At 38.8% G+C, this 14463-nt stretch overlaps 1 protein-coding gene across 1 annotated transcript in view; it reads left to right on the top strand.

The window, feature by feature from the left end:
- ST8SIA4 (ST8 alpha-N-acetyl-neuraminide alpha-2,8-sialyltransferase 4) overlaps window positions 1–14463 on the top strand; it is an 86029-nt gene that overhangs the window by 38418 nt on the left and 33148 nt on the right. The window contains exon 4 of the mRNA XM_050945927.1: window positions 11116–11409. Coding sequence (XP_050801884.1) covers window positions 11116–11409 — 294 coding nt within the window. The remainder of the gene's footprint in view (window positions 1–11115; window positions 11410–14463) is intronic.

The following is a 14463-nucleotide window of genomic DNA, read 5'->3' as shown; positions in this document are numbered from 1 at the left end:
AGGAGCAGTCAAGGAAGATAAGGCCATTCTGGAGAAGCTAAATTAATTCTTTGCATCAGTCTTCACTGCAGAGGATTTGAGGGATGTTCCCACCCTGACCCATTCTTTTTAGGTGTCAAATCTGAGGAACTGTCCTAGATTGCGGTGTCAACGGAGGAGGTTTTGGAACAAATTGATAAATTAAATATTAATAAGTGAGGCTCAGGTGGTGTTCACCCAGGTGTTCTGCAGGAACTCAGATATGAAATTGCAGGATAGTCAATGTGGCACCAGCTTTTTTAAAAAAGCTCCAGAGGCCATCCTGGAAGTTACTGGCCGTTAAGCCTAACTTCAGAACAGGCAAATTGGTTGATTTGAAAATGTACTAAAGAACAGATTGATTGGACATATGACTGAACGTGATTTTTTTGGGGTAGAGTCAATGTTGTTTCTGTAAAGGGAAATCATACCTCACCAATCTATTAGAATTCTTTGAGAAGGTCATCAAACATGTGGATAAGGGTGATCCAGTGAATATAGTGTACTTGAACTATTGACAAGATCCCACACTAAAGGACAGGTCATGAGCAATAAGCAAAAATTCATGGAAGCCTGCGTCCTATCCCTGACTTTTACTAAGAATACCCTGGGAACAAGGGGGGACAAATAGAGTGCTGCCAAGGTTTGCAGCTGCTCCAACCCCAGGGTGGCTGACCCAACCCAAGCCGCTGCTCCGGTGGGTTAGGGACTGCATCTCTGGCAGCCCTAGGGCTGATTGCTGGTCAGTTGTCACTGCGGCCCTGGGGGAAGTTACCTCCATGACAGAATCATAACCTTAGACATGGGTTAATAAGGCAGGTCCTCTCATGGATCAGTAACTGGTTAAAGCACAGGAAACAAAGAAGAGGAATAAATGGTCAGTTTTCAGAATGGAGAGAGGTAAACAGTGGTGTTCCCCAGGGATTGGCACTGGGGCCAGCACTAGTCAATATGTTAATAAATGGTCTGGAAAAAGGGCTAAACAGTGAGATGGCAAAAATTGTAGACGATACAAAACTAGTCCAAAGCAGACTACGAAAAGTTCCAAAGGGATCTCACGAAACTGGGTGACTGGGCAACAAAATGGCAAATGAAATCTTCTTGCAAAATATTGCACAGTAGTTGGGATGCAATTTTCCTTACGTACAAAATTATGGGATCTAAATTAGCTGTTACCACTCAAAAAAGGGATCTTGGCATCTTCGTGGATAGTTTTCTGAAAACATCTGCTCAATGTGCAGTGGCTGTTGAAAAAGCTAACAACATTAGGGACCATTACGAAAAGGATAGATAATATCATGTCACTGTATAAATCCATGGTACACCCACACCTTGAATACTGCATGAAGTTCTGGTCATCCCATCTCAAGAAAGAATTAAAAAAGGTACGGAGAAGGGCAGCAAAAATGATTTAAGGGTGTGAAACATATGAGGTGAGAGCAAAAAGACTAGGGCTTTTCAGCTTGGAAAAGAAACAGCTAAGGGGTAGAGATCACTGAGGTCTATAAAATCATGAATGGTATGGAGAAGATGAATAAGGAAGTGTTATTTATTCCTTCACATAACCAGGGATCACCCAATCAAATTAATAGGCAGCAGGTTTAAAACAGCACACAAAACTAGTTCTTCACGCAACGCGCTGTCAAGTATAATTCCCAGTTCTGGACCTTAGCGTCCAAAATATGGGTACTAGCATGAATTCCCCTAAGCTTATTTACCAGCTCAGATCTGATAGGCTGCCACCAATCAGGACTTAGAGTAGAGCACCTGATAGACTCTGGTCTCCCCCAAAAACCTTCTCTGGGGGTCCCAAGACCCAAATTCCTTGAGTCTCACGACAAAGGGAAATAAACCATTCCCTTCCCCCTCCCAGCTCCTTCCCGCCCTGGGAACACTAGGAGATCGCCTGATTCAACTTCTTGAATCACCACACCGAGAGGAGGGTTACCTTCCCCCTCCCTTCTTCCCCTTCACCCAGAGGCCATACAGATTCAAGCTGCGTGAATCTAACACAAAGAGAAAAGTTATCCTTCCCTTCTCCCCACCAATTTCCTGGTGAGTACAGACACAATTCCCTTGAACCTTAACTAGGAGAAAAAAATCAAACAGGTCTTAAAAAGCAAAACTTTTAATAAAAAAAGAAAGAAAAAGTAAAAGGTTTATCTCTGCACTTTAGATGGTAAAAAGTTACAGGGTCTTTCAACTTATAAACAATAGAAAGAAACTTTCTCCAGCAGAAACACAATTTAAGCTACTTCCAGCAAGTACACATATGCAAATAAGAAAACAAATTAAAAGACTATAACCGCCTTTTTTCTTACTCACAATTCTGAATAGATAAGAGACTGTAGCAGGGAGATTGGCAGAAACCTGGTTGCACCTCTAGTCCCATCCAGGACGCAGAGAGAACAAAGCCAAACCCAAAACCCACAAACAAAGGCTTCCCTCCATGAGATTTGAAAGTATCTTGTCTCCTGATTGGTCCTCTGGTCAGGTGTTTGCAGGTCACTGTTTGTTAACCCTTTATAGGTGAAAGAGACATTAACCCTTAGCTATCTGTTTATGACACGCGCAGTCAAGCTGTGGAACTCATTGCCAAGGGATGTTGTGAAGGCCAAAACTTATCAAAAAAGGATTTGATAAGTTCATGGAAGACAAGTCCATGAATGGCTATTGGACAAGATGGTCATGGGTGCAACCCCATGCTCTGGGCGTCCATAGCCTCTGACTGCCAGGAACTGGGAGTGGATGACGGGATGATCATTTGATGATTGCCTGTTCTGTTCATTCCCTCTGAAGCACCTGGCATTGGCCACTGTTGGAAGACAGGATATAAGGCTAGATGAACCATTGATCTGATCCAATATGGCCATTCTTATGGTCTCTCCTTTTTTTTGCTTCATGCTATATGTAGTCCAAATGCAAGGCAGTGAAGCTGTTTTGTATTAAGTATGCAGACGTCATAGTGATGTGCTTTCTGTAAATAGACAGATGAGCAGGTATTACTCTCTCTGGTAGGTTCTGTGCTATCCTTGCTTTTGTTTTTTGTTTTGTTGCAGTGCACATGAGCCTTGAAGTTCAGTTCCAGATTTAGATACATTCTAGAAGTTCAGGGGCATCTGGATTAAGGTTTCAAGTTTTGGTCCATTTTAGAGATCAGGACTGTATCTGTATTACCAAAGTTTTCAGGCTGTGAGGGGGAAGGCTTTGGGGTTCTTGGAGCCAGTTTAGATGCATCTGTAGAGTTTAGGTGACATGAATACATATCGATTTTCCAACAACAGGTTAATCTTAATATTTTGGCTTCCAGAGTACACCTCGAGTTAATACCATATGATGGGCATATTATTCTTTGATCCACAAGGAATGGTTTGCTGAAAGAGGAAACACTTTCACAGCAGTGTTCTGTGCAGGTTCTGCTTGATGCCAGCAACAGTTGCCAAACACTTCTATTTCAACCAAGGAGCCTGTATTCTACAAATTGCACAGATCAGATAATGGATCAACACACTTAAAATGTATAGGGCCAAATCCTGAGATCCTTGCTCAGTTTTTACCTGTTGCTTTACATTGGAATTTGTCTGAGCAAGGAATGCAGGATTTGGCCCATAAATACTAGAGTTGGATATGTACATTTGGGTCATCTAGCCCATTCCACTGCATCACTGTGGAATAATAAAATCTGTATTTGGCTGTGGCTTCCATGAATGTGATTGCAATACCTTCTTTATGAGGTTATTCAGTTCTGCAACTTCACTGTGCGACAGGCTTAATTGGGCCATAAAACTAGCATAATGAGCCCAGCCTGGATAATTTCTCTGTAAGAATATACAGCCTCTCATGATGTAGGTGACGGGGGCATGGCCAAAGGAAAAGAAGTACATGCAATGCTAATCTTTTGGCAGCATTTTTAACCCCTTTGGCCTCCTAGATTTTAAGTTTACTAACAGTAGTCCTCAGGCTGTTCTGACATGGTTTAGGGGACTGTTCGTGGACAGTGCTGTTGGAGGATCAAGGGTTTAAGCACTTTGTGTGCACGCGCATAACCTGTACTCTGTACATCTCAGGATGTGGTTCATTATATGGGTTCCCAAATGACATGCAGTGTACTTCAGTACTTTGTTTCCTTTTGTGGTGACAGCATCACATTGCATGCTCATGTTCACTTTATTCTTTCATGTCACCCCCAATGGAGTATTGTTTCCTAATACTTTAGAATATTTTTTCTCCCCAAGTGAACCAACTCATAATTTATCTATTAAATCTTGTTATCTTAATTTCTGACTGTTACTCTACATTTTTTTTGAAACAGGCTACTGAATTTACTTGTTAATTGTGCTAGTCCATCCATCATTTTGTCAGCCACTCTGATCACTGTCCTCTCTACTCCTTCCTCTAAGTCAATGGTTCTCAACTTTTCCAGATTACTGTACCCTTTCAGGGGTCTGATTTCAGCCCTGGGCGGTGGGGCCCAGGCTTTGGCTTGAGCCACAGGTGGTGGGGCTTGTGCTTCAACATATATCTTAGCTTCAAGGGCACATGCTTGCCACCACCTAATGTCAGTCCTGCACTTGCGACCCCTCCCCCCCCCCGAACCCATCCTGTGACATCCCCCTTCTCCCCCAGGGGTTGCGACACCCACATTGAGAAACACTGATATAGTATATAGAAAAGTATAAACAAGTCATGGTATGACATTTTAGTTTGTATCGACTTTGCTAGTGCTTTTTATGTAGCCTGTTATAAAACTAGGCAAATAGCAAGATGAGTTGATGTACCCCCTGGAAGACCTCTGCGTATCCCCAGGGATACACGTACTCCTTGTTGAGAACCACTGCTCTAGGTCACTTATGAAGATACTAAGTAAAAATGGATACAACACTGACCCTTGTTGAATGCTTCAAGATACTGTTACACGTGGTCACTAATAATTACTCTCCTCCAGCCAAATCTGTATCCATCCTTCTACTTTTTGCATATTTTTACATGAGTACTTTTATCCAAACTATATTTTTGCTTTCTAATTGAGACTCCACTTGGAACTGTTTTTAATATCTTTATATATTATGTCCATTATGTTTGTTATAAATACACACGCAATTTAGTTTGACTTGAACCTGCTTACCTTAACTATCTTCTTGCTGCTTCTTATCCTCCTTACTAGGTTCTTGAATCCTTATTATTCACTCTAGTTAGGTTGGTTGATTTTTTTTTTTTAATATATGATGCTGAGGTTAGATTTATTGGCCAGTAATTTCCTCGATATCCTTTTTATGGGATGGTGAACCAGCTGAGTTAGGATTTTGGATATTGTCTTCGTTCATCCAAGAGGAAGAGTAGTGAGCTGTGGAACCCAGATGTGTTGCCTTGTATTCAGTGGAGTGGATACTAGTGAACACATGTATTATGATCCTTCCCCACCTGTTTACTTTTTCCCACAGATAAAGACCATTATAGTTAAACTTTCTGCACCTTCAGACCAAGAAGAATCTTTCTAAGAACTGGAGGATAAAACTAGTCAGTGCAAGGGAAAAACAAGGAGCTGAAGCTGCTAAGCTGTTTTTTCCATATAAAAATATTTATTCTTTCAATCTCGAAGACCAGAACCATTTCCCAATGTGAAATTTAATGGATAAAAAACAAAGAACTAAATAAAACAACCTCTTTTTTTGGTAACATTCTTGTTACCAGGGCAATCCCTGTTTACATTGCAGTCCCTTTAAAAATAAGCTGCAGTAAGGAATTTGTGAATACTGTGCTGTAGCATTGCAAATTTCCGCAGGATGTGATGAGGTTTTGTCGATTGTTCATAAGTAGAGCCACTCATCTGCTTCCTGAAGTCTGTCTTCAGTGTAGAATATAATTGATATTTCTGTCCTGTTTTCATGTTCCCAACTTCAGTACATGACTTCAGGGATTTTCTATATTCAAGTCTGTCCTCCTGGGCATTGATGAGTTAGGCTTGCTTCCTTGCAGGTTGACTTAAGTAGTGGTGATACTGTTTTTGTTAAGATGGTCATGTGTCTGTGAAGCTTAAAGAGAGTTGCTGAGATCTGGGAGAGAATTGTGTTTGAGAGTGGTATTTTAAAAGTAGTGCAATAGGAAGAAAACAATATTGGGGTAGATGGGCAGGAAATAGCCCAGTAAATACCACTATAGTATTTATTCTCCCTTGTTCAATCTGGCTGAGTGGTAGCAGGGACACTCCTGCAATAGCCTTTTATTAACAGGAGAAATTTAAGTTTAATTTGAAGCATGTCATTTAATGTCCAGTATGGGAAAATATTATAGTGAATCAGCTGGCTTATTACTGGGTATCCACCTTCTTCCCTGGCTGAACTGCAGTGAAAGGATCTAGTGAATGGAACATAATGTGTTATGCAGTTTAACGCTGGCCAGTAGAAAGCGCCGTATAAACATCTGTCAGGGATGGCCTAGGTAAACTTAATCCTGCCTCAGTGTGCGGGGTGCCCAAGATGATCCCTGGAGGTCCCGTCCAGCCCTACATTTCTATGGTTTTGTAATCCCTCCAGTGCAGAAAAGGAAGAGAGTTCCTGAGTAGGGTGACCAGATGTCCTGATTTTATAGGAACAGTCCCGATAATTGTGGCTTTGTCTTATATAGGTGCCTGTTACCCCCCCAACCCCTGACCCGATTTTTCACACTTGCTATCTGGTCACCCTATTCTGAAAGCAGAGGAGAACAGGCTCAGGAGGGCATAAGAGGCTGTGCCTGTGTGTGACCAGGAGTAGTAGGCCAGAGTCAGCAGTTGAGGGCTTTGAGGTAAAGACTGGGTAGCAGGTGGCCTGAGAGCTGAGCAAGGAAGCAACATCTTTCCTGTGGCTGTCAAGAGATGCACAGGTAAGCAGCAGTAGCAAGATACATGATGATGGCCTGAAAGTATTTGACATGGGACTACAGTACATATGGTTGGGAGGATTATGATGTGAAGAGGTCTCAACAAGACATGGTTACTCTTTATACCCCTCTCTTAGGCTGCCCCAACGACTGGGTTAGGAATGGTTGGGTTGACCTTTTTGTGGCAGCCATATAATGTAATTGTTCCTAGATTATTCCTCTCCCTTTATTTCTGGGAACCCTAGTGAAGTAATCTTCAGTTACTTCCTCAGAATACTTGAGTGTTAATAGGGACTCACTGAGGGCTAAAACCTATTGATCCTTGTGCTTAGAGCACTTTCAGTGCTGATCTCTGTGCTCATATTACATAGAACATGCTCCCAGACCTATAAAGGAGTCTGGTGTATCACAGCAATACCCTGCAGTGGGGTTGGGTGCAATTCATTATGGTTAAATAAACAATAAGTGGAGTAAGATGCATACCTTTTTAGTGACTTGAACTGACAGCATGATAGAAATGAATTAATTGGGCAAAAAGCTGTGGTAGTTTGAAATATGGTTAAAAATTGAATATGTGATTAAAATATGACACATTCTTATTCAGATACCATTCCTTTTTCCCATGCCATTCATCTGAGGTCCCGATTCAGGAAGGCAATCAAGTATTTTTTCCATGTATTTGTATTCTGGTATGCAGTAAACCTGTGCTTTTCTTTAAGCATCTGCTTAAGTCCATTGACTTCAGTAAGATTTGAGTCCATGCTCAAAATTAAATACGTTTACTGCTTTCCTGAATCAGGATGCTGTCCTGAAACAGGTCTGCAGAACAGACAGTAGAAAACAGTTGATGTCAACTAATAAAACAGTTATGTTTATTTAAGTACGGTATTGCAAGCATGATACATCACAAAGGTGGTGCATTAGAGACTCCAAAAAGGGTTTGAAAACAGATATAGGAAGTTATCTACATATACTTAGATCTGTGTGCAAGGGCAGTGGCTGGTTTTATAAGGTTCATGTATGTGTGTCTGAAAACATGAAGTCCTAAATGGAAACTACAACAACTAAAAGCTTTAGAATCTGAGCCTTCCAAAAAGAATAAAAAATGACCTGATTGTGGATTCTTGAGGGTGGAAACGTGGAAGTGTGCAATGCAGCTAGTTTATTGATCTAGAAAAAGATATATTCTGCATGTCATTGTATGTGAAGTCTAATACCAGATATGAATGTATTTAGACATAGATAGTTATCATTCAGAAAATGCAGTGCTGAATTCCAAGAAAAATCCCAGTTGCACAAAGAAAGAAGACCATTTTGCTGATAATGTAACAACTAAGTCTCTAAAATGTTGTTAATTTTTTTAGAACCCAAAGCATAATGTATGCAAATGCTGAATATCTCTGTGGAAATCATTCACATCCAATTTTACAGAAAGGTACCTATTTTTAAGTATGCTACTCTGAAACTTTCAGAAAGGCGCATACAGACATCTTATGTAGTGTGCTCTCTCTCCCTCTCTCTCTCGGTGTGTGACCCCACCCCACATTACTGTAGTATGTGCATGTCCAAAGTATTTAAAAAAATAGATTCTGAAAGGCATTTTAACATAAGATTTCCAAGAATCCTATGGAAATATAAGTTGATTAGTAGTGGCAGTGTGGTGTCAAAAATACAGTTGAAGACTATTGTGAACATAGTCTCGGATGGGTCAGTTAAAATGGCAGAAACAATTGTACCATAAGCTGCTTTGTGAAGAACATGCTATTTTTAATTTACATATTTTGCAAGATTTTGCATTGCCTCTAGACTGGGATATAAGCTATTAAGCTATTGAGAAAACATTAAGTACTGCTATCTTCTGTTCTGTAAGCCACAGTTTTGGAGAAAAAAAAAATCTGTTAAATAGATGGAAAGTGAACGAAGTCTGATAATACTATTATAAAGCAATCAGCTGCTCCCAAGGTAGTATTGTTCATTCTCCTAACACAATTCTATATTGCTGTAACAGCTAGTATTACACTGATATTCTACCAAAATAATATTAGTGTAGGCACTGCACTAGCATAGCAACATTGAGGTACTTCCATGAAATTAGAGTTTCACAGGGCATTGTCTTACTTTCACTATCACAAAAGTTTTTCAAACTGAGTATCTAAAATGATTCTCTTAAATTCATAATTATGTACCTAAAATAACTGACTAGATTCTTAGAGGACCAAGCACCAGTACTGAAGATACACGGCATGTCTAACAATAAAACCACTTATTTAAATTCCTCTATCCATATAATGAGGCACCAAGGTTTGAAAAAATTGCTTAAGGTGTTTAATAACAAAGCAGGGACACCTCCATTACCAAGGAGTGAATTTGGGCTGGCTTATTACCTTTTCTATCCCAGGGTTGAAAAATCTCATGATGCTGCCTGTTATAAAACATGTACCGCCAGATACATTAGATCAAGAAAGTACACCATTATAAAACATAACCTTTTGCATTAGGTATGTTTCTCGTGAATTGGCGATAACTCACAAGGTATTAGCCCTTATAATTATTTTTCAGATTTATGGGGAAATTACATTTAGGTACCATTTTCTAATTGCAGAAAACCTTTGTAATTGAAGAGAGATGATGCTACCTAAACAGTACTGTAGTTGCCAGGTCAGAAGAGGTTTGTCTTAAAGACATATTGGCCAAATTTGTGTCAGTGCAATGTTCAGCACCATATCCTTCGCATCCATGTGATTCTAGCACTTGTATGTACAGGTAATAGAATTTGCATTGCAAATCTTGTTTCTTCTTAAATGAATTAACCTCTATTATAATAACTATTATTTATATTACAGTAGTGCCAAGGGTCACATTCAGAATTAGCCATTGTGCTGGCACCTGTACAAACTCTAGTGATTTCATTTGAGTTACACCACAGATATGAAGTGGACCCAATGTTTTTCCATTTCAACTCCTACTTCACACTTAACTTTCTTCATTTAAACTTACACTGTTTGAGAATTATTGAGAGGATGGCTGCTCTTGTGATTTTAAAGCACTAGACTGGGACGGTAGTGTTGTCAGGATAAATTCAGTGTTTTCCAGGGGCACATTTGTGATACTGATGAGCACCATAAAATAGTCACTACATGAAATTTTCTGACAATTTTTGCTAAAATTACATCTTATTTTTGTCACAAACAAAAAGATTACTCAGTGGAAGAGTAGGAAGATTTTGTTGCAAGGCAACAACTGCAGAAACAAAGAAATGAGTAAGAAAAACCCTACCTATGTTGATACTTCTGTGTCCTATACGTATATGTAGTAAATAGATTCTCATATTCTTCTGGAGATATATTTTGTATATTAAAAGTTTTTTAAATGCAGTTTATTCTAGAACAGATTTTAAATATTATTAGGTGTATAATATGTGGATGTGTTACTAATGATGAGCTTAATGGCCAATATATTACAGTAAAACGTTAAGAGACTGATCTCTTTTTGCTTAGTTGGTGATTATTAAAAGTTACATGTTGGTGGAAAAGGCCTGAACAAGCTCAAAATTGGAGATAGCAAGGGGTCACTGACAACTGCAGCTGGTCTAAAAACAGGACATAATTTTCACAAAAAAGTCAGTCTTCTGGTCAAAACTTGAAACTTAGATGAAAAATGTCCTCCAAATCGTGATTGTCAGAATTTTTCAGCCAGCTTTACTGACAACTAAACAAACCCAAACCAGTTTGATTTTTCTGACAGTTATTTGTGATTGGTATGAAATGATGTGCTGTACAAACTACATAATGGATAACAAAAATACATGAATTTTACTTGATTGGCATGACTACCTTTAAAGAGCTTCAGCTGTCCCCAAGGAATTTAATCAAGATAGGTTAAACAACTGCACATTAGTGAAAATAACAATAGCTGTAAGAGACATATTGTTATTGTTAAGCGCTTGTCTAAGTATTGACACATTCTGTTTGAACACTAATTATATGAACTTTAAACATACTGTACAGTATCTTCTTCACTGAGTTGGTTACACATAATACCTTTTTTAGAACACGCTGGGAACATCCAGGCTGTATACAGTGCTAAGTAATATCATGCAGATTACCGTTGGTACTTTTTTGCTCACCTATTGTGAAACAGTCTTACATGTTCATTTTCAGTTTTTCCTTCATGCATACCCTTATCTAAGTTAATGGTTCATATCTATTTTCATTTGTCCACTAATTTTTTCCTCTTCAGGTGCAATCTAGCCCCTGTGGTGGAGTTTGCTGCAGATGTGGGAACTAAGTCTGATTTTATTACCATGAATCCATCAGTTGTACAAAGAGCATTTGGAGGCTTTCGGAATGAGAGTGACAGAGAAAAATTTGTGCATAGACTATCCATGCTGAATGACAGTGTCCTTTGGATCCCTGCTTTCATGGTGAAAGGCGGAGAGAAGCATGTGGAGTGGGTTAATGCATTAATCCTTAAGAATAAATTGAAAGTGCGAACCGCTTATCCATCACTGAGACTTATTCATGCTGTCAGAGGGTAAGTGTCTGTAAAAGACTGGACTGTCCTTGGCACAATGGAACTCATAACTAAAATTTCCAGTAAATAGAAAAAAGCTCTAGTAAACCTCTAAAAGGGTTTATGGTATATCTATTATTTTCATAATGGATTGCATTTGTTGATAAAGCTATTTGTTTGGTAATAAATGTCTGCTCGTTGCGTCTGTTCAAAGGTAAACATTTGGGGTGTTTTAGTAACTTTTCTTTTCCGCCTTCATGAACACTTCTATTATCATACGGAAGAATTACTGAAAAATAAGGTGAATTCAAAGCATGGGTGGGAAGCTTTTGACACACAGAATGCAATAAAAGTGCTTCATGTTCTCTATTGGGCCAGGCTGTGGAGGACAAAAATGATTGGTATTTCATGAGAGAGAGTTAGATTCCATCTCCAGAAATGGTATACTACAGAAGAGTCTGTCTGGCAGATGTAAAAACCTGAGCTCCTTTCAAAATGTTCCCTGTTTTGTCCTGAATTGAGAGCCTTTTGGGCCATCAAAAACAGCCAACTAGTCAGAATAACTGAAAGCTTAAAAGTAGTTGTTAAAAGCTAGGTATGTGTCCAGTGGAGCTAGGAAACTGTTTGTTTTCTTTTTTTTTTTTTTTCAACCAGATAAAATTGCATGTGCTTCTTGGATGTGGACGTTGTAACTGTCATTCATGTCTGTCATTTTAAGATTAGATTACCATGATGCACATAGGGAGATACCTTAAAACGACGAACTGGAGTTGGTGCAATATTTCAGCTCATCTATTAAGTGCAATACCTTGCTGTGAACATATTCAGCCCATGTTCCATGAACTTCACTAGTGACTTGTAGGTTTTCAGGTGTCTGTTTTGATTATACAGCCCTAAACAGCTTAGAACCTGCCTGTCTACCAGACCACTGCGGCTGAGATCAGATGAGATGTTTGAGCTGAAGTCTCACTAGTAGGCCTGAGAAGGAGCTGCTGTGGCGCAGTGCTTTCCATGAAAATTGGTTTACAGTTCGCTCACCTCCCAGTCCAAAGAGGTTAACTTGAACTACCTTCAGATGGCAAACCTTGTCTTTCTTCTTCTTCAGCCAGTTGAGAATAGGAGGACAATTGTTAGAGAGGGAGGTAGATTTGGCATTGAATTGCCTGGTTGCTGTTGGTGGGTTGTTTTGAATTGCACTGCTATACTTTAATTACATTTGGACACTGATTTTGTTGAATTTTCAGGTTGTCTCTAGTGTGCCTGGAACATATGGATAGGTGATCTTTATTTAAAGTGTATAAATCTGAATGAATAAATACATAACATAATAAATCCTTTAAAGTAAGTCCAGTTTCAGTTAACAAACAACTGTTGTAGTAGTAATAGCTTACATTCTCAAAAATGACTAGTTACTAGGGGTGCTTTCATTTTGGGTGGCCAACTTGAGGCACCTTGAAGGGGCCTAATTTTTTAAAAGCACTGTGCACTTACCCTTTGAAAATCAGGTCCCTTTATTGTATCTTAAATTGATAACCTATAACTCAGTCACCAAAAATCACTAGTCAGTTTTGAAAATTTAGGCCAACAATTTTAAATCTGTTAGGATTACCCTATTTGAGACCCCATATTTAGAAAAGTATGGGATTTGAGCTCCTGTGATGCGTCAGGAAGCCTGTTAAATCTCTTTCAAATCATTACTCCGAAGTCAGTTTTGGGGATGGAGAGGATTAATAATCTTTTTCATTTGGACTTCTAGCTGCACCCTGCAGCAGGTGTGGAAGTCGTCATTATTCATTGTTCTCATTTACAGTATGAATAAAAATGAAAGTTCATCTAATGAAAACAGAAACTAAAAGTCCTGGGTCTGATTCATCCCTGATCTAACTGCACTGACTTCCACAAAGTGACATGAGGAATTAATTTGGCTTCATGTGTCTGATTGACAGGTAGCATACAGATATCTATTGATTAAATTTAGAGTCAATATCCTTCTAGATTTCCTAATAGACAGACTTTTCTGGCTTTTAAAAAATATAACAATAAGATTTAGTACTAAATACAATTTATGCCTCTGAAAAAAGTACCATCTCTTTTTCATGTTTAGAGATAAATCTCAAAAGCTATCACCACAGTAGGTATCTGGTCTATGTATTTCAAGCAGAACAATTTGTATGTTATAGCAGTGGTAGAAGTTGATAGGCAAAGGTTAATTTTGAAGATTGATTTTATAAAAATAAAATTTATGCCTAAATTTCAGTTCCACATTCCCCAGTGACAAACCTATAATGTGAAAACATGAAGTAAAATTTGTGTTCTCCCTCCTCCCCCCCCACCCTCATGAACTCACACTAACCTTGTAAAATAGTTGGCTGTGAAAAGGTTTGTATAGTTACCTTGTCTGACATCAGTAATAGCTTGAAACAAATACAGAACCACTGATTGCCACTTCATGTAGTAACTGTTATTTGCATATTATGGTATAGTAATTTTGAGGAACATTTAGTACATGACAATTCTATTTTTATTTTTGTTCCATTCATTTTTATTTCAAACCCTATGTGAATTGTGTGTGATGATCTGTGCTCTCCTGAGAAGACACATTCCAGAAGCAACACTCCTAAAATTCTCTTATGTGGAGGCTGAACTTGTCTTCTGTATAACAGTATTTTTTCCTATGCTTGAGCACAAGTCTTCATAATTTACTGTCTAATAAATAAACTGTGATAATTAGTGGAGTCCTCAGCTACTGCAGAAGTGAAAGAAATAGCATGAAAACATGTAGAAGATTGCTGCTAGCTCTGCGGTAAAAAGGAAACAGGATATGTACAGCCAAATACTCTGCTTGTTTATTTTAAGAAAAAGGGTGGGGTGAGACGTGTGAAAAACCATCTAATTTATTGTATACACCAGCTAAATAATCTGTTAGACATGGTATATTTTACATCAGTGTTTGAAACAATCGGAGGAGATCAAGTTTTAACTTTTGATTAAAGAAAGATATGCAAGGCTGAACTCAATGGCTATTAGCCAGGATGGACAGAGATGGTGTCCCTAGCCTCTGTTTGCCAGAAGCTG

This window comes from Gopherus flavomarginatus, chromosome 3, assembly GCF_025201925.1.
Source record: "Gopherus flavomarginatus isolate rGopFla2 chromosome 3, rGopFla2.mat.asm, whole genome shotgun sequence".
Lineage (NCBI taxonomy): Eukaryota > Metazoa > Chordata > Testudines > Testudinidae > Gopherus > Gopherus flavomarginatus.
The sequence above is the reverse complement of the archived record's forward strand: the minus strand, read 5'-3'. Positions and strand labels throughout refer to the sequence as shown.